This window comes from Scyliorhinus torazame, chromosome X, assembly GCF_047496885.1.
Source record: "Scyliorhinus torazame isolate Kashiwa2021f chromosome X, sScyTor2.1, whole genome shotgun sequence".
Classification (NCBI taxonomy): domain Eukaryota; kingdom Metazoa; phylum Chordata; class Chondrichthyes; order Carcharhiniformes; family Scyliorhinidae; genus Scyliorhinus; species Scyliorhinus torazame.
Window position 1 is genome coordinate 38,873,919 of NC_092738.1, and position 23,663 is coordinate 38,897,581.

Genomic DNA, 23,663 nt, shown 5'->3' on the forward strand with positions numbered 1-23,663 from the left:
TAGACTCCGGCTGCATGTTAGCTGGACAATCAGCAGGGACTACAATTATATTACCCTTTGTCAAATATTGAAGTTACTCGATCCACCATCATTCGAGCAGGAGTTCAATCGAGGAGGTTGTCCCCTCCTACCTCAGCATTTGTTATCTCACTCAAAACGGTGGGACTACACAAGGTAACGGATTCTCCGGGAGGCAAGAGTACTAACCAAATCGCCACTCAAGGGTAGGCCCCCTTGATCAGTTGTGTGCTGTGTATGATCCTGAACTATTCAGAGGGTTGAGAGTTCAAATCCCACTCCAGATTTGCACAATCTGGTTCATTAACATCCTCCAGGGAGGGGAAGCCGGCCATACCTGCCTGACCCAGCCTACACGGGACACCAGTCCCATCTTAGGTGGTTGACATACAAGGACAGGGATGTTATGTTGGCCTGACGTAAAACTCTGGTTAAGCCAACTAGAGTACTGCATCCAGCTCTCCTCACCGCACTTCAGGAAGGATGTGAGGGTCCTCGAGAGGGTGCGGAGGGAGATTTACCAGAATGATTCCAGGGATGAGGGGATTTTAGCTCCAAGGTTAGGGTTGGATGACCTGGGATTATTCTCCTTGGATCGAAGAAGAACTACCCAGAGTTCCTCAGGGTAGTGTCCTCGGCCCAACCATCTTCAGCTGCTTCATCAATGACCTTCCTTCCATCATAAGGTCAGAAGTGGGGATGTTTGCGGGCGACTGCACAAAGTTCAGCACCATTTGCGACTCCTCAGATACTGAAGCAGTCCCTGTCCCAATGCAGCAAGACCTGGACAATATCCAGGCTCAGGCTGACAAGTGACAAGTTACATTCACACCACACAAGTGCCAGACAATGATCATCTTCAAAAAGAGCAAATTAAATCATCTCCCCTTGACATTCAATTACATTCCCATCGCTGAACCCCCACAGTCCACATCCTGGGGGTTACCATTGATCAGAAACTGAACTGGACCCAGCCACATTAATACTGTGGCTACCAGAGCAGGTCAGAGGCTGGGAATCCTGCGGAGAGTAACTCACCTCCTGACCCCCCAAAGCCTGTCCACCATCTACAAGGCACAAGTCAGGAGTGTGATGGAATACTCTCCACTTGCCTGGATGAGCGCAGCTCCAACAACACTCAAGAAGCTCGACACCATCCAGGACAAAGCAGCCCCACTTGATTGCTCCCCCTTCCACAAACATTCACTCCCTCCACCACCGACGCACAGTAGCAGCCGTGTGTACCATCTACAAGATGCACTGCAGTAACTCACCAAGGCTCCTTAGGCAGCACCTTCCAAACCCACGACCTCTACCATCTAGAAGGACAAGAGCAGCAGATACCTGGGAACCCCACCACCTGGAGGTTCCCCTCCGAGTCACTCACCACCCCGACTTGGAAATATATCGGCCGTTCCTTCACTGTCGCTGGGGCAACATCCTGGAACTCCCTCCCTCACAGCACAGTGGGTGTACCTACACCACATGGACTGCGGCGGTTCAAGAAGGCGGCTCACCCCCACCTTCTCCAGGGGCAATTAGGGATGGGTGGCCAGCGATGTCCACATCCCAAGCGAAAACCTGAATCACACTGCCTAGGAGGGTGGAGGAAGCGGAGTTGATTTCAAGAAGAAATTGCATGGGTGTTTGAGGGGAATAAACTTGCAGGGGCTACGGAGATGGAGTGGGGGGGAAATGAGACTGACAGGATTGGTCTCCAGAAAGCTCGCATGGAGTGGATGGGCTGAACGGCCTCCTTTTGTGGCCTAGTGACTCTCTGACTCCTGAAGTGACCTTTGAGAAAAACACATTGCAACCTCTTTGAACGTCAAAGATGGCCCACAAGCCACTTAACTCTGGAGAGAGAGAGAGAGAGCAAGAGAGAGAGAAGAAAAAAAAGAATCACAAAACAAAGTCAAAATTACAATCAATCCTCAAACATCCAGGAATTTGATTGGGGAAAGCCTTGCCTAAACCTGCACACCTCCTAATTATTCAGCATTTCAGCAGCTATTAAAACAACAGAGGAGGTGAATGAGGATCAGTGTCCAGATATAGAGCATCTCGGAGCAACTTGAACCGTACCTGTTAGATCAAAAGGAAGCTGCTGGCAGTCCGTGTCGTTCGCGCCCCAGGCGCAGGAATATACCGCGCCACCTTCCGTTATGTTCGGCTGGCTGGTGTTCGCTTTGGGAGCTCCAATGAGGACACTCGGCCTGGAAGAACAAAAAACACCAACAACGTCAGACGAGGTGAACCAATCGGGAACAGAAAGCTCCGAGCAGAGTTGCTTGAATACGACCGAGAGGCCTCATTTATTAGGAGCGAGCATTGAACTTGACAACACCCGAGCATTTCTGCAGCTCCCTTTTCATGTAATAAACTGAGAAAACAACATCGGTCAGCGAGCCGCATAAGGAGACATGAGGGCAGGTGGACAAAGAGGAGAAAGGGAGCCGGAGAGGGAATCTCAGGGCTTTGGGCCTAGGCAACTGAAGCACAGCCGCCATGACTCGATGCTAAACTCAAGAGCAAGGGACCAAAATGTGGACGGGGTAACTTGCTCAAAATGATTTATCACAAAGTAGTTTCACCGGGTCCGGTCTCTGCTCTTCTCCACAAGAGCACGGCCATCGCCATGGCAACAATCAGGAAACAGGAAGCTTAAATCTATGAAGGCAGGCGTCAAGCTGCCTGCGAAGGTCCATCCAGTCACAAACAAAAAAACAAAATAATGCACTTATGTTCCACGTGAGCCTTCTGAAGATAAAATCAATTATCCGTATGGCAAATTAGATCAAAAAGTTGCCTTTACAGTGTTTAATCTTCCAACTGTCACAGCCAGAGAGAGGAGTTGTTTTTCTACCACAGATCCGGTCTTGCCCTCCTGTGAATGCTAATGGAGGGGCCATGGCACAATGTTTGGGCAGAGCTGAAGGCATTAATGCATTGGGCCCTTTCTGCGCGATGGTGCGCTTCCCCCTGCACATCGTGCGGGATTTTGAGCAAGGCTGGTTCCCTGTCCATCACCATGACGTCGGGTCACGGCGATACGGTTTTGGCCGTCGGGTTTTGAACACACTTGCCAAAGCAGAAAATGGCTGTCCTAGCCAAGTGGGTGATGCAAACATGGCGGGAAATAAATCAACCAGCAGCAACTTGACGCTACTGGATTGACCCTGAACGAGCAGGAGCCCTGTGCAGAGCCAAAGTTTTATTTAGAATATGAAGTAAGCGTACGATTAGAACAGAGGCAAGAAAATTAATAGGTATTTGGCCTGAATGGCCTGGGGTTTTGGCGAGCACTGCTGGATAGTGCACAAATGGGCATCTGGACTCTCTAACCCGCATCATCGGACCCAAACTCAGCATTCTAAAGGAATAGAGTATAAAGGTGAGGAAGTGTCATTGCAACGATCCAAGACATTGGTGAGACCACACCGGGAGTATTGTGCACAGTTTTGGTCCCCTTATTTGAGGAGGAATGTAGTGGCGTTGGAGGCCGTTCAGAGCAGGTTCACGAGATTGATTCCAGAGATGAGGGGCGGGAGTCTCCGCAGCCTCTCGCCAACATCGCGTTTGGCGCGGGGGCAGAGAATCAACGTTCACGACCGAATCGGGCCGGGCACCGCTCCGGCGATTCACCGGGCCCCAGGGAATCGCTCGTCCGTGAATCACGCTGCGCCGCTGGGAGGGGGGGGGGGGCGATTGCCAGAGACCTTCCCAGGGGTACTCCGCTCCCGGCCGGCCGATTTCCCTACGGCGTGGCTCTAACCACGTTTGGTTGGTCGGGACTCAGTCGAGATCCAGCACCTGGGGGGGGGGGGGGGGGGTCCCTGGGTCCCTGCTAGCCCCCTGCAGGTAAGTGAATGGCTCTTCATTTTCTGCTGGGGAAACTGGGGAGTGAAACGCCAGCGTTTTTCTGCCGGCGTGGAGACATAACCCCATTTTGGGAGAATCCAGCCCCAGCGGTTTGTCATACGAGGAGGGATTGAACAGTTTAGGCCGATAGTCTCTTCGAAGAATGAGCGGAGATCTAACTGAGGGAGACAAGTTGCTGAGAGGTGTGGGGAAAACAGAGCAGATGCTGCCCCTTGTGGGCATTTCTGGAACGAGAGGTGACAGCCGTCGGATAAGAGGTAACAAATTTAAAACGGAGCGGAGGAGAAACTACTTCTCCCAAAGGGTTGTGAAACTGGGGCACCAGAGTGCGGAGAATGATGGGACAATGTGGGGGGTGGGGCGGAAATCAGCCAGGACATGATCCAGTTTGGTGGGAACAAAGTCACGGACGAGGGTTGCAGCATCAGATCGGTTGAGATGTCGAGTTTGGTGATGTTACAGGTGGAAATAGGCGTTTGCGAACACATCCCAGTCCACCACACAAAGCCGCCTCCCACTCATTGACACCCGCTGCCTTGGGAAAGCGGGCAGCATAATCAAAAACCCCTCCCACCCAGTTATTCTCTCTGCACGCAGAACAATACTTTTCACTGTCCCTCAGTACATCTGACAATAAATTTGACTTCAAAAAATATATATTTAGAGTACCCAATTCATTTTTTCCAATTAAGGGGCAATTTAGCGCGGCCAATCCACCCACCCTGAACATCTTTGTGTTGTGGGGGTGAGACCCACGCAGACACGGGGAGAATGTGCAAACTCCACACGGACAGTGACCCAGGGCCGGGATCGAACCTGGGACCTCGGCACCGTGAGGCAACAGTGCTAACCACTGTGTCACCGTGCTGGCTCCAAAATCTAAATCTTGATGCTGGTGTGAATATGTGGACAGAAAGACATCAAGATCAGAGAGTGGGTGGAGTAGAAAATAGAGACAAACCCTCAGTGAAAGGAAGACATCTACCTGTCCTGGGAGTGTTTGATGGGGACAGTGTAGAGGGAGCTTTACTCTGTATCTAACCCCGTGCTGTACCTGTCCTGGGAGTGTTTGATGGGGACAGTGTAGAGGGAGCTTTACTCTGTATCTAACCCCGTGCTGTACCTGTCCTGGGAGTGTTTGATGGGGACAGTGTAGAGGGAGCTTTACTCTGTATCTAACCCCGTGCTGTACCTGTCCAGGGAGTGTTTGATGGGGACAGTGTAGAGGGAGATTTACTCTGTATCTAACCCCGTGCTGTACCTGTCCTGGGAGTGTTTGATGGGGACAGTGTAGAGGGAGCTTTACTCTGTATCTAACCCCGTGCTGTACATGTCCTGGGAGTGTTTGATGGGGACAGTGTAGAGGGAGCTTTACTCTGTATCTAACCCCGTGCTGTACCTGTCCAGGGAGTGTTTGATGGGGACAGTGTAGAGGGAGCTTTACTCTGTATCTAACCCCGTGCTGTACCTGTCCTGGGAGTGTTTGATGGGGACAGTGTAGAGGGAGCTTTACTCTGTATCTAACCCCGTGCTGTACCTGTCCTGGGAGTGTTTGATGGGGACAGTGTAGAGGGAGCTTTACTCTGTATCTAACCCCGTGCTGTACCTGTCCTGGGAGTGTTTGATGGGGACAGTGTAGAGGGCGCTTTACTCTGTATCTAACCCCGTGCTGTACCTGTCCTGGGAATGTTTGATGGGGACAGTGTAGAGGGAGCTTTACTCTGTATCTAACCCCGTGCTGTACCTGTCCTGGGAGTGTTTGATGGGGACAGTGTAGAGGGAGATTTACTCTGTATCTAACCCCGTGCTGTACCTGTCCTGGGAGTGTTTGATGGGGACAGTGTAGAGGGAGCTTTACTCTGTATCTAACCCCGTGCTGTACCTGTCCTGGGAGTGTTTGATGGGGACAGTGTAGAGGGAGCTTTACTCTGTATCTAACCCTGTGCTGTACCTGTCCAGGGAGTGTTTGATGGGGACAGTGTAGAGGGAGCTTTACTCTGTATCTAACCCCGTGCTGTACCTGTCCTGGGAGTGTTTGATGGGGACAGTGTAGAGGGAGCTTTACTCTGTATCTAACCCCGTGCTGTACCTGTCCTGGGAGTGTTTGATGGGGACAGTGTAGAGGGAGCTTTACTCTGTATCTAACCCCGTGCTGTACCTGTCCTGGGAGTGTTTGATGGGGACAGTGTAGAGGGCGCTTTACTCTGTATCTAACCCCGTGCTGTACCTGTCCTGGGAATGTTTGATGGGGACAGTGTAGAGGGAGCTTTACTCTGTATCTAACCCCGTGCTGTACCTGTCCTGGGAGTGTTTGATGGGGAAAGTGTAGAGGGAGCTTTACTCTGTATCTAACCCCTTGCTGTGCCTGTCCTGGGAGTGTTTGATGGGGACAGTGTAGGGGGAGCTTTACTCTGTATCTAACCCCGTGCTGTACCTGTCCTGGGAGTGTTTGATGGGGACAGTGTAGGGGGAGCTTTACTCTGTATCTAACCCCGTGCTGTACCTGTCCTGGGAGTGTTTGATGGGGACAGTGTAGAGGGAGCTTTACTCTGTATCTAACCCCGTGCTGTACCTGTCCTGGGAGTGTTTGATGGGGACAGTGTAGAGGGCGCTTTACTCTGTATCTAACCCCGTGCTGTACCTGTCCTGGGAATGTTTGATGGGGACAGTGTAGAGGGAGCTTTACTCTGTATCTAACCCCGTGCTGTACCTGTCCTGGGAGTGTTTGATGGGGAAAGTGTAGAGGGAGCTTTACTCTGTATCTAACCCCTTGCTGTGCCTGTCCTGGGAGTGTTTGATGGGGACAGTGTAGGGGGAGCTTTACTCTGTATCTAACCCCGTGCTGTACCTGTCCTGGGAGTGTTTGATGGGGACAGTGTAGGGGGAGCTTTACTCTGTATCTAACCCCGTGCTGTACCTGTCCTGGGAGTGTTTGATGGGGACAGTGTAGAGGGAGCTTTACTCTGTATCTAACCCCGTGCTGTACCTGTCCTGGGAGTGTTTGATGGGGACAGTGTAGAGGGAGCTTTACTCTGTATCTAACCACGTGCTGTACCTGTACTGGGCGTGTTTGATGGGGACAGTGTAGAGGGAGCTTTACTCTGTATCTTACCCCGTGCTGTACCTGTCCTGGGAGTGTTTGATGGGGACAGTGTAGAGGGAGCTGTACTCTGTATCGAACCCCGTGCTGCACCTGTCCTGGGCGTCTTTGATGGGGACAGCGTAGGGGGAGCTTTACTCTGTATCTAACCCCGTGCTGTACCTGTCCTGGGAGTGTTTGATGGGGACAGTGTAGAGGGAGATTTACTCTGTATCTAACCCCGTGCTGTACCTGTCCTGGGAGTGTTTGATGGGGACAGTGTAGAGGGAGCTTTACTCTGTATCTAACCCCGTGCTGTACCTGTCCTGGGAGTGTTTGATGGGGACAGTGTAGAGGGAGCTTTACTCTGTATCTAACCCTGTGCTGTACCTGTCCAGGGAGTGTTTGATGGGGACAGTGTAGAGGGAGCTTTACTCTGTATCTAACCCCGTGCTGTACCTGTCCTGGGAGTGTTTGATGGGGACAGTGTAGAGGGAGCTTTACTCTGTATCTAACCCCGTGCTGTACCTGTCCTGGGAGTGTTTGATGGGGACAGTGTAGAGGGAGCTTTACTCTGTATCTAACCCCGTGCTGTACCTGTCCTGGGAGTGTTTGATGGGGACAGTGTAGAGGGCGCTTTACTCTGTATCTAACCCCGTGCTGTACCTGTCCTGGGAATGTTTGATGGGGACAGTGTAGAGGGAGCTTTACTCTGTATCTAACCCCGTGCTGTACCTGTCCTGGGAGTGTTTGATGGGGAAAGTGTAGAGGGAGCTTTACTCTGTATCTAACCCCTTGCTGTGCCTGTCCTGGGAGTGTTTGATGGGGACAGTGTAGGGGGAGCTTTACTCTGTATCTAACCCCGTGCTGTACCTGTCCTGGGAGTGTTTGATGGGGACAGTGTAGGTGGAGCTTTACTCTGTATCTAACCCCGTGCTGTACCTGTCCTGGGAGTGTTTGATGGGGACAGTGTAGAGGGAGCTTTACTCTGTATCTAACCCCGTGCTGTACCTGTCCTGGGAGTGTTTGATGGGGACAGTGTAGAGGGAGCTTTACTCTGTATCTAATCCCGTGCTGTACCTGTCCTGGGAGTGTTTGATGGGGACAGTGCAGAGGGAGCTTTACTCTGTATCTAACCCCGTGCTGTACCTGTCCTGGGAGTGTTTGATGGGGACAGTGTAGGGGGAGCTTTACTCTGTATCTAACCCCGTGCTGTACCTGTCCTGGGAGTGTTTGATGGGGACAGTGTAGAGGGAGCTTTACTCTGTATCTAACCCCGTGCTGTACCTGTCCTGGGAGTGTTTGATGGGGACAGTGTAGGGGGAGCTTTACTCTGTATCTAACCCCGTGCTGTACCTGTCCTGGGAGTGTTTGATGGGGACAGTGTAGAGGGAGCTTTACTCTGTATCTAACCCCGTGCCGTACCTTTCCTGGGAGTGTGTGATGGGGACAGTGTAGAGGGAGCTTTACTCAGTATCTAACCCCGTGCTGTACCTGTCCTGGGAGTGTTTGATGGGGACAGTGCAGAGGGAGCTTTACTCTGTATCTAACCCCGTGCTGTACCTGTCCTGGGAGTGTTTGATGGGGACAGTGTAGGGGGAGCTTTACTCTGTATCTAACCCCGTGTTGTACCTGTCCTGGGAGTGTTTGATGGGGACAGTGTAGAGGGAGCTTTACTCTGTATCTAACCACGTGCTGTACCTGTACTGGGCGTGTTTGATGGGGACAGTGTAGAGGGAGCTTTACTCTGTATCTTACCCCGTGCTGTACCTGTCCTGGGAGTGTTTGATGGGGACAGTGTAGAGGGAGCTGTACTCTGTATCGAACCCCGTGCTGCACCTGTCCTGGGCGTCTTTGATGGGGACAGCGTAGGGGGAGCTTTACTCTGTATCTAACCCCGTGCTGTACCTGTCCTGGGAGTGTTTGATGGGGACAGTGTAGAGGGAGCTTTACTCTGTATCTAACCCCGTGCTGTACCTGTCCTGGGAGTGTTTGATGGGGACAGTGTAGGGGGAGCTTTCCTCTGTATCTTACCCCGTGCTGTACCTGTCCTGGGAGTGATTGATCGGGACAGTGTAGGGGGAGCTTTCCTCTGTATCTTACCCCGTGCTGTACCTGTCCTGGGAGTGTTTGATGGGGACAGTGTAGGGGGAGCTTTACTCTGTATCTAACCCCGTGCTGTACCTGTCCTGGGAGTGTTTGATGGGGACAGTGTAGGGGGAGCTTTACTCTGTATCTAACCCCGTGCTGTACCTGTCCTGGGAGTGTTTGATGGGGACAGTGTAGAGGGAGCTTTACTCTGTATCTAACCCCGTGCTGTACCTGTCCTGGGAGTGTTTGATGGGGACAGTGTAGAGGGAGCTTTACTCTGTATCTAACCACGTGCTGTACCTGTACTGGGCGTGTTTGATGGGGACAGTGTAGAGGGAGCTTTACTCTGTATCTTACCCCGTGCTGTACCTGTCCTGGGAGTGTTTGATGGGGACAGTGTAGAGGGAGCTGTACTCTGTATCGAACCCCGTGCTGCACCTGTCCTGGGCGTCTTTGATGGGGACAGCGTAGGGGGAGCTTTACTCTGTATCTAACCCCGTGCTGTACCTGTCCTGGGAGTGTTTGATGGGGACAGTGTAGAGGGAGATTTACTCTGTATCTAACCCCGTGCTGTACCTGTCCTGGGAGTGTTTGATGGGGACAGTGTAGAGGGAGCTTTACTCTGTATCTAACCCCGTGCTGTACCTGTCCTGGGAGTGTTTGATGGGGACAGTGTAGAGGGAGCTTTACTCTGTATCTAACCCTGTGCTGTACCTGTCCAGGGAGTGTTTGATGGGGACAGTGTAGAGGGAGCTTTACTCTGTATCTAACCCCGTGCTGTACCTGTCCTGGGAGTGTTTGATGGGGACAGTGTAGAGGGAGCTTTACTCTGTATCTAACCCCGTGCTGTACCTGTCCTGGGAGTGTTTGATGGGGACAGTGTAGAGGGAGCTTTACTCTGTATCTAACCCCGTGCTGTACCTGTCCTGGGAGTGTTTGATGGGGACAGTGTAGAGGGCGCTTTACTCTGTATCTAACCCCGTGCTGTACCTGTCCTGGGAATGTTTGATGGGGACAGTGTAGAGGGAGCTTTACTCTGTATCTAACCCCGTGCTGTACCTGTCCTGGGAGTGTTTGATGGGGAAAGTGTAGAGGGAGCTTTACTCTGTATCTAACCCCTTGCTGTGCCTGTCCTGGGAGTGTTTGATGGGGACAGTGTAGGGGGAGCTTTACTCTGTATCTAACCCCGTGCTGTACCTGTCCTGGGAGTGTTTGATGGGGACAGTGTAGGTGGAGCTTTACTCTGTATCTAACCCCGTGCTGTACCTGTCCTGGGAGTGTTTGATGGGGACAGTGTAGAGGGAGCTTTACTCTGTATCTAACCCCGTGCTGTACCTGTCCTGGGAGTGTTTGATGGGGACAGTGTAGAGGGAGCTTTACTCTGTATCTAATCCCGTGCTGTACCTGTCCTGGGAGTGTTTGATGGGGACAGTGCAGAGGGAGCTTTACTCTGTATCTAACCCCGTGCTGTACCTGTCCTGGGAGTGTTTGATGGGGACAGTGTAGGGGGAGCTTTACTCTGTATCTAACCCCGTGCTGTACCTGTCCTGGGAGTGTTTGATGGGGACAGTGTAGAGGGAGCTTTACTCTGTATCTAACCCCGTGCTGTACCTGTCCTGGGAGTGTTTGATGGGGACAGTGTAGGGGGAGCTTTACTCTGTATCTAACCCCGTGCTGTACCTGTCCTGGGAGTGTTTGATGGGGACAGTGTAGAGGGAGCTTTACTCTGTATCTAACCCCGTGCCGTACCTTTCCTGGGAGTGTGTGATGGGGACAGTGTAGAGGGAGCTTTACTCAGTATCTAACCCCGTGCTGTACCTGTCCTGGGAGTGTTTGATGGGGACAGTGCAGAGGGAGCTTTACTCTGTATCTAACCCCGTGCTGTACCTGTCCTGGGAGTGTTTGATGGGGACAGTGTAGGGGGAGCTTTACTCTGTATCTAACCCCGTGTTGTACCTGTCCTGGGAGTGTTTGATGGGGACAGTGTAGAGGGAGCTTTACTCTGTATCTAACCACGTGCTGTACCTGTACTGGGCGTGTTTGATGGGGACAGTGTAGAGGGAGCTTTACTCTGTATCTTACCCCGTGCTGTACCTGTCCTGGGAGTGTTTGATGGGGACAGTGTAGAGGGAGCTGTACTCTGTATCGAACCCCGTGCTGCACCTGTCCTGGGCGTCTTTGATGGGGACAGCGTAGGGGGAGCTTTACTCTGTATCTAACCCCGTGCTGTACCTGTCCTGGGAGTGTTTGATGGGGACAGTGTAGAGGGAGCTTTACTCTGTATCTAACCCCGTGCTGTACCTGTCCTGGGAGTGTTTGATGGGGACAGTGTAGGGGGAGCTTTCCTCTGTATCTTACCCCGTGCTGTACCTGTCCTGGGAGTGATTGATCGGGACAGTGTAGGGGGAGCTTTCCTCTGTATCTTACCCCGTGCTGTACCTGTCCTGGGAGTGTTTGATGGGGACAGTGTAGAGGGAGCTTTTCTCTCGATCTAACTCCGTGCTGTACCGGTCCTGGGAGTGTTTGATGGGGACAGTGTAGAGGGAGCTTTACTCTGTATCTAACCCCGTGCTGTACCTGTCCTGGGAGTGCTTGATGGGGACAGTGTAGAGGGAGCTTTACTCTGTATCTCACCCCGTGCTGTACCTATCCTGGGAGTGTTTGATGGGGACAGTGTAGAGGGAGCTTTACTCTGTATCTAACCCCGTGCTGTACCTGTCCTGGGAGTGTTTGATGGGGACAGTGTAGAGGGAGCTTTACTCTGTATCTAACCCCGTGCTGTCCCTGTCCTGGGAGTGTTTGATGGGGACAGTGTAGAGGGAGCTTTACTCTGTATCTAACCCCGTGCTGTCCCTGTCCTGGGAGTGTTTGATGGGGACAGTGTAGGGGGAGCTTTACTCTGTATCTAACCCCGTGCTGTACCTGTCCTGGGAGTGTTTGATGGGGACAGTGTAGGGGGAGCTTTCCTCTGTATCTTACCCCGTGCTGTACCTGTCCTGGGAGTGTTTGATGGGGACAGTGTAGGGGGAGCTTTCCTCTGTATCTTACCCCGTGCTGTACCTGTCCTGGGAGTGTTTGATGGGGACAGTGTAGAGGGAGCTTTTCTCTGTATCTAACCCCGTGCTGTACCTGTCCTGGGAGTGCTTGATGGGGACAGTGTAGAGGGAGCTTTACTCTGTATCTCACCCCGTGCTTTACCTGTCCTGGGAGTGTTTGATGGGGACAGTGTAGAGGGAGCTTTTCTCTCTATCTAACTCCGTGCTGTACCGGTACTGGGAGTGTTTGATGGGGACAGTGTAGAGGGAGCTTTACTCTGTATCTAACCCCGTGCTGTACCTGTCCTGGGAGTGCTTGATGGGGACAGTGTAGAGGGAGCTTTACTCTGTATCTAACCCCGTACTGTATCTGTCCTGGGGTGTTTGATGGGGACAGTATAGAGGGAGCTTTACTCTGTATCTAACCCCGTGCTGTACCTGTCCTGGGAGTGTTTGATGGGGACAGTGTCGGGGGAGCTTTACTCTGTATCTAACCACATGCTGTACCTGTCCTGGGAGTGTTTGATGGGGACAGTGTCGAGGGAGCTTTACTCTGTATCTAACCCCATGCTGTACCTGTCCTGGGAGTGTTTGATGGGGACAGTGTCGAGGGAGCTTTACTCTGTATCTAACCCCGTGCTGTACCTGTCCTGGGAGTGTTTGATGGGGACAGTGTAGAGGGAGCATTACTCTGTATCTAACCCCGTGCTGTACCTGTCCTGGGAGTGTTTGATGGAGACAGTGGAGTGGGAACTTTACTCTGTATCTAACCCCGTGCTGTACCTGGCCTGGGAGTGTTTGATGGGGACGGTGCAGAGGGAGCTTTACTCTGTATCTAACCCCGTGCTGTACCTGTCCTGGGAGTGTTTGATGGGAACAGTGTAGGGGGAGCTTTCCTCTGTATCTGACCCCGTGCTGTACCTGTCCTGGGAGTGATTGATGGGGACAGTGTAGAGGGAGCATTTCTCTGTATCTAATCCCGTGCTGTACCTGTCCTGGGAGTGTTTGATGGGGACAGTGTAGAGGGAGCTTTACACTGTATCTAACCCCGTGCTGTACCTGTCCTGGGAGTGTTTGATGGGGACAGTGTAGGGGGAGCTTTACTCTGTATCTAACCCCGTGCTGTACCTGTCCTGGGAGTGTTTGCTGGGGACAGTGTAGAGGGACCTTTACTCTGTATCTAACCCCGTGCTGTACCTGTCCTGGGAGTGTTTGATGGGGACAGTGTAGCGGGAGCTTTACTCTGTATCTAACCCCGTGCTGTACCTGTCTTGGGAGTGTTTGATGGGGACAGTGTAGAGGGAGCTTTACTCTCTATCTAACCCCGTGCTGTACCTGTCCTGGGAGTGTTTGATGGGGACAGTGTAGAGGGAGCTTTACTCTGTATCTAACCTTGTGCTGTACCTGGCCTGGGAGTGTTTGATGGGGACAGTGTAGAGGGAGCTTTACTCTGTATCTAACCCCGTACTGTACCTGCCCTGGGAGTGTTTGATGGCGACAGTGTAGAGGGAGCTTTACTCTGTATCTAACCCCGTGCTGTACCTGTCCTGGGAGTGTTTGATGGCGACAGTGTAGAGGGAGCTTTACTCTGTATCTAACTCCGTGCTGTACCTGTCCTGGGAGTGCTTGATGGGGACAGTGTAGAGGGAGCTTTACTCTGTATCTAACCCCGTACTGTATCTGTCCTGGGGGTATTTGATGGGGACAGTATAGAGGGAGCCTTACTCTGTATCTAACCCCGTGCTGTACCTGTCCTGGGAGTGTTTGATGGGGACAGTGTAGAGGGAGCTTTCCTCTGTATCTAACCCCGTGCTGTACCTGTCCTGGGAGTGTTTGATGGGGACAGTGTAGGGGGTGCTTTACTCTGTATCCATCCCCGTGCTGTAACTGTCCTGGGAGTGATTGATGGGGACAGTGTAGAGGGAGCATTTCTCTGTATCTAATCCCGTGCTGTACCTGTCCTGGGAGTGTTTGATGGGGACAGTGTAGGGGGAGCTTTCCTCTGTATCTTACCCCGTGCTGTACCTGTCCTGGGAGTGATTGATCGGGACAGTGTAGGGGGAGCTTTCCTCTGTATCTTACCCCGTGCTGTACCTGTCCTGGGAGTGTTTGATGGGGACAGTGTAGAGGGAGCTTTTCTCTCTATCTAACTCCGTGCTGTACCGGTCCTGGGAGTGTTTGATGGGGACAGTGTAGAGGGAGCTTTACTCTGTATCTAACCCCGTGCTGTACCTGTCCTGGGAGTGCTTGATGGGGACAGTGTAGAGGGAGCTTTACTCTGTATCTCACCCCGTGCTGTACCTATCCTGGGAGTGTTTGATGGGGACAGTGTAGAGGGAGCTTTACTCTGTATCTAACCCCGTGCTGTACCTGTCCTGGGAGTGTTTGATGGGGACAGTGTAGAGGGAGCTTTACTCTGTATCTAACCCCGTGCTGTCCCTGTCCTGCGAGTGTTTGATGGGGACAGTGTAGAGGGAGCTTTACTCTGTATCTAACCCCGTGCTGTACCTGTCCTGGGAGTGTTTGATGGGGACAGTGTAGGGGGAGCTTTACTCTGTATCTAACCCCGTGCTGTACCTGTCCTGGGAGTGTTTGATGGGGACAGTGTAGGGGGAGCTTTCCTCTGTATCTTACCCCGTGCTGTACCTGTCCTGGGAGTGTTTGATGGGGACAGTGTAGGGGGAGCTTTCCTCTGTATCTTACCCCGTGCTGTACCTGTCCTGGGAGTGTTTGATGGGGACAGTGTAGAGGGAGCTTTTCTCTCTATCTAACTCCGTGCTGTACCGGTCCTGGGAGTGTTTGATGGGGACAGTGTAGAGGGAGCTTTACTCTGTATCTAACCCCGTGCTGTACCTGTCCTGGGAGTGCTTGATGGGGACAGTGTAGAGGGAGCTTTACTCTGTATCTCACCCCGTGCTTTACCTGTCCTGGGAGTGTTTGATGGGGACAGTGTAGAGGGAGCTTTTCTCTCTATCTAACTCCGTGCTGTACCGGTACTGGGAGTGTTTGATGGGGACAGTGTAGAGGGAGCTTTACTCTGTATCTAACCCCGTGCTGTACCTGTCCTGGGAGTGCTTGATGGGGACAGTGTAGAGGGAGCTTTACTCTGTATCTAACCCCGTACTGTATCTGTCCTGGGGTGTTTGATGGGGACAGTATAGAGGGAGCTTTACTCTGTATCTAACCCCGTGCTGTACCTGTCCTGGGAGTGTTTGATGGGGACAGTGTCGAGGGAGCTTTACTCTGTATCTAACCCCATGCTGTACCTGTCCTGGGAGTGTTTGATGGGGACAGTGTCGAGGGAGCTTTACTCTGTATCTAACCCCGTGCTGTACCTGTCCTGGGAGTGTTTGATGGGGACAGTGTAGAGGGAGCATTACTCTGTATCTAACCCCGTGCTGTACATGTCCTGGGAGTGTTTGATGGAGACAGTGGAGTGGGAACTTTACTCTGTATCTAACCCCGTGCTGTACCTGGCCTGGGAGTGTTTGATGGGGACGGTGCAGAGGGAGCTTTACTCTGTATCTAACCCCGTGCTGTACCTGTCCTGGGAGTGTTTGATGGGAACAGTGTAGGGGGAGCTTTCCTCTGTATCTGACCCCGTGCTGTACCTGTCCTGGGAGTGATTGATGGGGACAGTGTAGAGGGAGCATTTCTCTGTATCTAATCCCGTGCTGTACCTGTCCTGGGAGTGTTTGATGGGGACAGTGTAGAGGGAGCTTTACACTGTATCTAACCCCGTGCTGTACCTGTCCTGGGAGTGTTTGATGGGGACAGTGTAGGGGGAGCTTTACTCTGTATCTAACCCCGTGCTGTACCTGTCCTGGGAGTGTTTGCTGGGGACAGTGTAGACGGACCTTTACTCTGTATCTAACCCCGTGCTGTACCTGTCCTGGGAGTGTTTGATTGGGACAGTGTAGCGGGAGCTTTACTCTGTATCTAACCCCGTGCTGTACCTGTCTTGGGAGTGTTTGATGGGGACAGTGTAGAGGGAGCTTTACTCTGTATCTAACCCCGTGCTGTACCTGTCCTGGGAGTGTTTGATGGGGACAGTGTAGAGGGAGCTTTACTCTGTATCTAACCTTGTGCTGTACCTGGCCTGGGAGTGTTTGATGGGGACAGTGTAGAGGGAGCTTTACTCTGTATCTAACCCCGTACTGTACCTGCCCTGGGAGTGTTTGATGGCGACAGTGTAGAGGGAGCTTTACTCTGTATCTAACCCCGTGCTGTACCTGTCCTGGGAGTGTTTGATGGCGACAGTGTAGAGGGAGCTTTACTCTGTATCTAACTCCGTGCTGTACCTGTCCTGGGAGTGCTTGATGGGGACAGTGTAGAGGGAGCTTTACTCTGTATCTAACCCCGTGCTGTACCTGTCCTGGGAGTGTTTGATGGGGACAGTGTAGAGGGAGCTTTACTCTGTATCTAACCCCGTGCTGTACCTGTCCTGGGAGTGTTTGATGGGGACAGTGTAGAGGGAGCTTTACTCTGTATCTAACCCCGTGCTGTACCTGTCCTGGGAGTGTTTGATGGGGACAGTGTAGAGGGAGCTTTACTCTGTATCTAACCCTGTGTTGTACCTGTCCTGGGAGTGTTTGATGGGGACAGTGTAGAGGGAGCTTTTCTCTGTATCTAACCCCGTGCTGTACCTGGCCTGGGAGTGTTTGATGGGGACAGTGTAGAGGGAGCTTTACTCTGTATCTAACCCCGTACTGTACCTGCCCTGGGAGTGTTTGATGGCGACAGTGTAGAGGGAGCTTTACTCTGTATCTAACCCCGTGCTGTACCTGTCCTGGGAGTGTTTGATGGCGACAGTGTAGAGGGAGCTTTACTCTGTATCTAACTCCGTGCTGTACCTGTCCTGGGAGTGCTTGATGGGGACAGTGTAGAGGGAGCTTTACTCTGTATCTAACCCCGTGCTGTACCTGTCCTGGGAGTGTTTGATGGGGACAGTGTAGAGGGAGCTTTACTCTGTATCTAACCCCGTGCTGTACCTGTCCTGGGAGTGTTTGATGGGGACAGTGTAGAGGGAGCTTTACTCTGTATCTAACCCCGTGCTGTACCTGTCCTGGGAGTGTTTGATGGGGACAGTGTAGAGGGAGCTTTACTCTGTATCTAACCCTGTGTTGTACCTGTCCTGGGAGTGTTTGATGGGGACAGTGTAGAGGGAGCTTTTCTCTGTATCTAACCCCGTGCTGTACCTGTCCTGGGAGTGTTTGATGGGGACAGTGTAGAGGGAGCTTTACTCTGTATCTCACCCTGTGCTGTACCTGTCCTGGGAGTGTTTGATGGGGACAGTGTAGAGGGAGCTTTACTCTGTATCTGGAAGTGTTTGAAGTTTTGGGTGTTGTAATGGAAACAACTCCATGCCCAGCACTAACGTTCAGAACATGGGCAATTCATGAAATGACAAAATATTTCTGGTAATTCTTTGAACGCTCACATGATTAGGTCAATAAATGAACAGCGAGCTTTCTATTTTTGGAGAGAAATCCATCTTCTGTGCAGTCTGCGAGAGAAATGGAAATCCTCTGTGCAATACGGATGTTCAGAGATTCGAAACAGATGGAGGAGGCTTTAAGCTGACAGGAATCCTCCTCTCCATTGACAGTAAGATCAGCGAATTCAGAAACCACCTCTTACACGGCCCCCACTGAGCACTGACACAACTCGAGCTTGACGATGTGACCCTGCTCAGAAAGCCCTCTCACCAGGACCTTACCTGACCTGTTCGCACTCTTCAGTGTCGCCACGAGGGACGGGACTGTGCCAATCAAAGTTATGTAACAGGCCCGGACTCTTCCCCAGTCCTCCCGAGTGTGTATGGAACAGAATGGCACGTACAAAGCAGCCAGAGAGACGCTCAAACCTGCTGTCAGGAAATTCCCTTTTGCATCAAGAACTTAACATTGACTGAGACCACAGGAAATAGGAACAGGAAGAGGCCATTCCGCCCGTCCATTCTGTTCCACCATTTAATAAGATCCTGGCTGATTTAACACTCACTAAATCCACTTTCCCGCCTTTTCTCCGTAACACCTCCATTCCCCGACTGATTAAAACCCGCTCGATCTCGGCCTTGAAGATGTTCAAGGACTTGGCCTCCACAGCTTCCTGAGGTCGAGGATTCTGAAGATTCACCACTCAGAGAAGAAAGTCTTTCTCAAATCCCTTTAAAATGAGCTCCCTGCTTATTCTGCGACTATGATCTCTGGCCCTACACTCTCGCACGAGTGGAAACATCCTCCCAACATTTATCCTGTCCAACCCTCTTAAGAATCCTGTATGTTTCAATCCAATCTCGTGTCACATCTAATCACATCATCAGGACCCTCCCAGAATTCTCCACAACTAATTCCTTCTCTCTTTGAGGTCCAGTTACATGTCAGTCAAGGCCACACTCCACTGAGCAGAGAAGGGGACTTCCAGTGACAGGGATGTGCTGAGCAGGTGTACGAAAGGTGGCTCTCCTCCTCGAAACCTCAATTTACGCGCTTTCAGTGCAGAAGAGTGCACTAAAACCGGGATAAAAACCCCTCCCCCTCCTCCAACATCATCAAGACAAGACGAGCATGATGGGAGCGGTAAAAGTGTCAGTAGCAGAGGCACTGGTCACCCTGAAAGAGGCACTCGGAAAGGCAAAAAGGCAGCTGGAGACTGAGGGGGTGAAGATCAGAGAGCTGGAGAAGGCCTCGACCAACCAGAGCGATCGGATCGTTGTACTGGAGACAGAGATGGCAAGGTTGGTGAAAATGAAATGAAAATGAAAATCGCTTATTGTCACAAGTAGGCTTCAAATGAAGTTACTGTGAAAAGCCCCTAGTCGCCACATTCCAGCACCTGGGGACGACGTAAGGGACACTAAAGGGGAAGGTCGAAGATGAAGAGAATCGGTCGGGCCACCAGAGCCTCCGCATTGCGGGCCTACCAAAGGGTACCGAGGGCAGGAACCTTACGGAGTGCGTGACCCAAATGCAGGGGAGAGACAGCTATAGCAAGCCGGCAGAAGTAGACAGAGCCCACGGGACTCTCCGGCGAAAGCCCAAGTCCGGGAAGCAGCCGCGAGCCATCATCGCGAAGCTGCACCAGGACCCAGACGGGAAAGGATCCAAAACTGGGCAGGACACACAAGGCCCCGAAAGCGGGAGGATCTTCCGATCTGGGTGCATCAGGACAGACCTGGCCAAGCCGGGGGGGGGGGGGGGTCTCGCAGTTCCTCGACGGACTGGACATGGTGGTCGTGCTGGAGAATAGGAGACGGAAGCCCCGCGAGAGCTGGAAGAGGTCAGGGACAGGAGCAACTCCGTGTAGGCAGGAGAGGCGCCGGATACCCCAGTGTTACAGAGTTACAAATTAATCAGGACAGGCTGCTGCCAGACAACTCATCTCCAATCAGACACCCCAAATACTTTCTACTGACTTTCAAAACCATTCGAGTGCGGAGGGGTCGGAGTTATTATTGATCAGAAGTTGAATTGGATCAACCAGATAAACACTGATCACACGAGGAGGACTGAGCCCACGAGGAGGACTGAGCCCACGAGGAGGACTGAGCCCACGAGGAGGACTGAGCCCACGAGGAGGACTGAGCCCACGAGGAGGACTGAGCCCACGAGGAGGACTGAGCCCACGAGGAGGACTGAGCCCACGAGGAGGACTGAGCCCACGAGGAGGACTGAGCCCTGGAGCCAGTGGGAGCTGATTCAAAACAAACCTTTCCGCCAACTGCAAGACTTGAATCAGAAATTCTAAAGCATGTCGCATTGGAGGGAACACCTCCAACGGCACTGGTCCCCAGCGGTACTGTACCCCAGTGTTATACAGAGACAGACCCGTCCCCACCAGTACTGTACCCCAGTGTTGCACAGTGACAGGCCCATCCCCACCAGTACTGTACCCCAGTGTTATACAGTGACAGACCCGTCTCCACCAGTACTGTACCCCAGTGTTATACAGCGACAGACCCGTCCCCACCAGTACTGTACCCCAGTGTCATACAGTGACAGACCCGTCCCCACCAGTACTGTACCCCAGTGTTATACAGCGACAGACCCGTCCCCACCAGTACTGTACCCCAGTGTCATACAGTGACAGACCCGTCCCCACCAGTACTGTACCCCAGTGTTATACAGTGACAGACCCGTCCCCACCAGTACTGTACCCCAGTGTTACACAGTGACAGACCCGTCCCCACCAGTACTGTACCCCAGTGTTATACAGTGACAGACCCATCCCCACCAGTACTGTACCCCAGTGTTATACAGAGACAGACCCGTCCCCACCAGGACTGTACCCCAGTGTTATACAGTGACAGACCCGTCCCCACCAGTACTGTACCCCAGTGTTATACAGTGACAGACCCGTCCCCACCAGTACTGTACCCCAGTGTTATACAGTGACAGACCCGTCCCCACCAGTACTGTACCCCAGTGTTATACAGTGACAGACCCGTCCCCACCAGTACTGTACCCCAGTGTTACACAGTGACAGACCCGTCCCCACCAGTACTGTGCCCCAGTGTTATACAGTGACAGACCCGTCCCCACCAGTACTGTACCGCAGTGTTATACAGAGACAGACCCGTCCCCACCAGTACTGTACCCCAGTGTTATACAGTGACAGACCCGTCCCCACCAGTACTGTACCCCAGTGTTATACAGTGACAGACCCGTCCCCACCAGTACTGTACCCCAGTGTTATACAGTGACAGACCTGTCCCCACCAGTACTGTGCCCCAGTGTTATACAGTGACAGACCTATCCCCACCAGTACTGTACCCCAGTGTTACACAGTGACAGACCCGTCCCCACCAGTACTGTACCGCAGTGTTATACAGTGACAGACCTGTCCCCACCAGTACTGTGCCCCAGTGTTATACAGTGACAGACCCGTCCCCACCAGTACTGTACCCCAGTGTTACACAGTGACAGACCCGTCCCCACCAGTACTGTACCCCAGTGTTATACAGTGACAGACCCATCCCCACCAGTACTGTAACCCAGTGTTATACAGTGACAGACACGTCCCCACCAGCACTGTACCCCAGTGTTATACAGTGACAGACCCGTCCCCACCAGTACTGTACCCAAGTAATATACAGCGACAGACCCGTCCCCACCAGTACTGTACCCCGGTGTTATACAGTGACAGACCCGTCCCCACCAGTACTGTACCCCAGTAATATACAGCGACAGACCCGTCCCCACCAGTACTGTACCCCGGTGTTATACAGTGACAGACCCGTCCCCACCAGTACTGTACCCCAGTGTTATACAGTGACAGACCCGTCCCCACCAGTACTGTACCCCGGTGTTATACAGTGACAGACCCGTCCCCACCAGTACTGTACCCCGGTGTTATACAGTGACAGACCCGTCCCCACCAGTACTGTACCCCAGTGTTATACAGTGACAGACCCATCCCCACCAGTACTCTACCCCACTGTTATACAGTGACAGACCCCTCCCCACCAGTACTGTACCCCAGTGTTATACAGTGACAGACCTGTCCCCACCAGTACTGTACCCCAGTATTATACAGTGACAGACCTGTCCCCACCAGTACTGTACATCAGTGTTATACAGTGACAGACCCGTCCCCACCAGTACTGTACCCCAGTGTTATACAGTGACAGACCCGTCCCGACCAGTACTGTACCCCAGTGTTATACAGTGACAGACCCGCCCCCACCAGTACTGTACCCCAGTGTTATACAGAGACAGACCCATCCCCACCAGTACTGTACCCCAGTGTTACACAGTGACAGACCCGTCCCCACCAGTACTGTACCCCAGTGTTATGCAGTGACAGACCCGTCCCCACCAGTACTGTACCCCAGTGTTATACAGTGACAGACCCGTCCCCACCAGTACTGTACCCCAGTGTTATACAGTGACAGACCAGTCCCCACCAGTACTGTACCCCAGTGTTATACAGTGACAGACCCGTCCCCACCAGTACTGTATCCCAGTGTTATACAGTGACAGACCCGTCTCCACCAGTACTGTACCCCAATGTTAAACAGTGACAGACCCATCCCCACCAGTACTGTACCCCAGTGTTATACAGTGACAGACCCGTCCCCACCAGTACTGTACCCCAGTGTTATACAGAGTCAGACCCGTCCCCACCAGTACTGTACCCCAGTGTTAAACAGTGACAGACCCATCCCCACCAGTACTGTACCCCAGTGTTATACAGAGTCAGACCCGTCCCCACCAGTACTGTACCCCAGTGTTAAACAGTGACAGACCCATCCCCACCAGTACTGTACCCCAGTGTTATACAGTGACTGACCCATCCGCACCAGTACTGTACCCCAGTGTTATACAGTGACAGACCAATCCCCACCAGTACTGTACCCCAGTGTTATACAGTGACAGACCCGTCCCCACCAGTACTGTACCCCAGTGTTATACAGAGACAGACCCGTCCCCACCAGTACTGTACCCCAGTGTTATACAGTGACAGACCGTCCCCACCAGTACTGTACCCCAGTGTTATACAGTGACTGACCCATCCGCACCAGTACTGTACCCCAGTGTTATACAGTGACAGACCAATCCCCACCAGTACTGTACCCCAGTGTTATACAGTGACAGACCCGTCCCCACCAGTACTGTACCCCAGTGTTATACAGAGACAGACCCCTCCCCACCAGTACTGTACCCCAGTGTTATACAGTGACAGACCCGCGCCCACCAGTACTGTACCCCAGTGTTATACAGTGACTGACCCATCCGCACCAGTACTGTACCCCAGTGTTATACAGTGACTGACCCATCCGCACCAGTACTGTACCCCAGTGTTATACAGTGACAGACCAATCCCCACCAGTACTGTACCCCAGTGTTATACAGTGACAGACCCGTCCCCACCAGTACTGTACCCCAGTGTTATACAGAGACAGACCCGTCCCCACCAGTACTGTACCCCAGTGTTATACAGTGACAGACCCGCGCCCACCAGTACTGTACCCCAGTGTTATACAGTGACAGAACCGTCCCCACCAGGACTGTACCCCAGTGCTATACAGTGACAGACCCATCCCCACCAGTACTGTACCCCAGTGTTACACAGTGACAGACCCGTCCCCACCAGTACTGTACCCCAGTGTTATACAGTGACAGACCCGTCCCCACCAGTACTGTACCCCAGTGTTATACAGTGACAGACCCCTCCCCACCAGTACTGTACCCCAGTGTTATACAGTGACAGACCTGTCCCCACCAGTACTGTACCCCAGTGTTATACAGTGACAGACCCGTCCCCACCAGTACTGTACCCCAGTGTTATACAGAGACAGACCCTCCCCACCAGTACTGTACCCCAGTGTTATACAGCGTCAGACCCGTCCCCACCAGTACTGTACCCCAGTGTTATACAGCGACAGACCAATCCCCACCAGTACTGTACCCCAGTGTTATACAGTGACAGACCCATCCCCACCAGTACTGTACCCCAGTGTTATACAGTGACAGACCCATCCCCACCAGCACTGTACCCCAGTGTTATACAGTGACAGACCCGTCCCCACCAGTACTGTACCCCAGTGTTATACA

At 52.5% G+C, this 23,663-nt stretch overlaps 1 protein-coding gene across 1 annotated transcript in view; it reads right to left on the bottom strand.

The window, feature by feature from the left end:
- Positions 1-23,663, bottom strand: part of LOC140405336 (integrin alpha-5-like) — a 207,417-nt gene that overhangs the window by 116,621 nt on the left and 67,133 nt on the right. Inside the window, 1 exon segment of the mRNA XM_072493627.1 lies at positions 2,104-2,234. Within this exon segment, the coding sequence (XP_072349728.1) occupies positions 2,104-2,234 (131 nt within the window).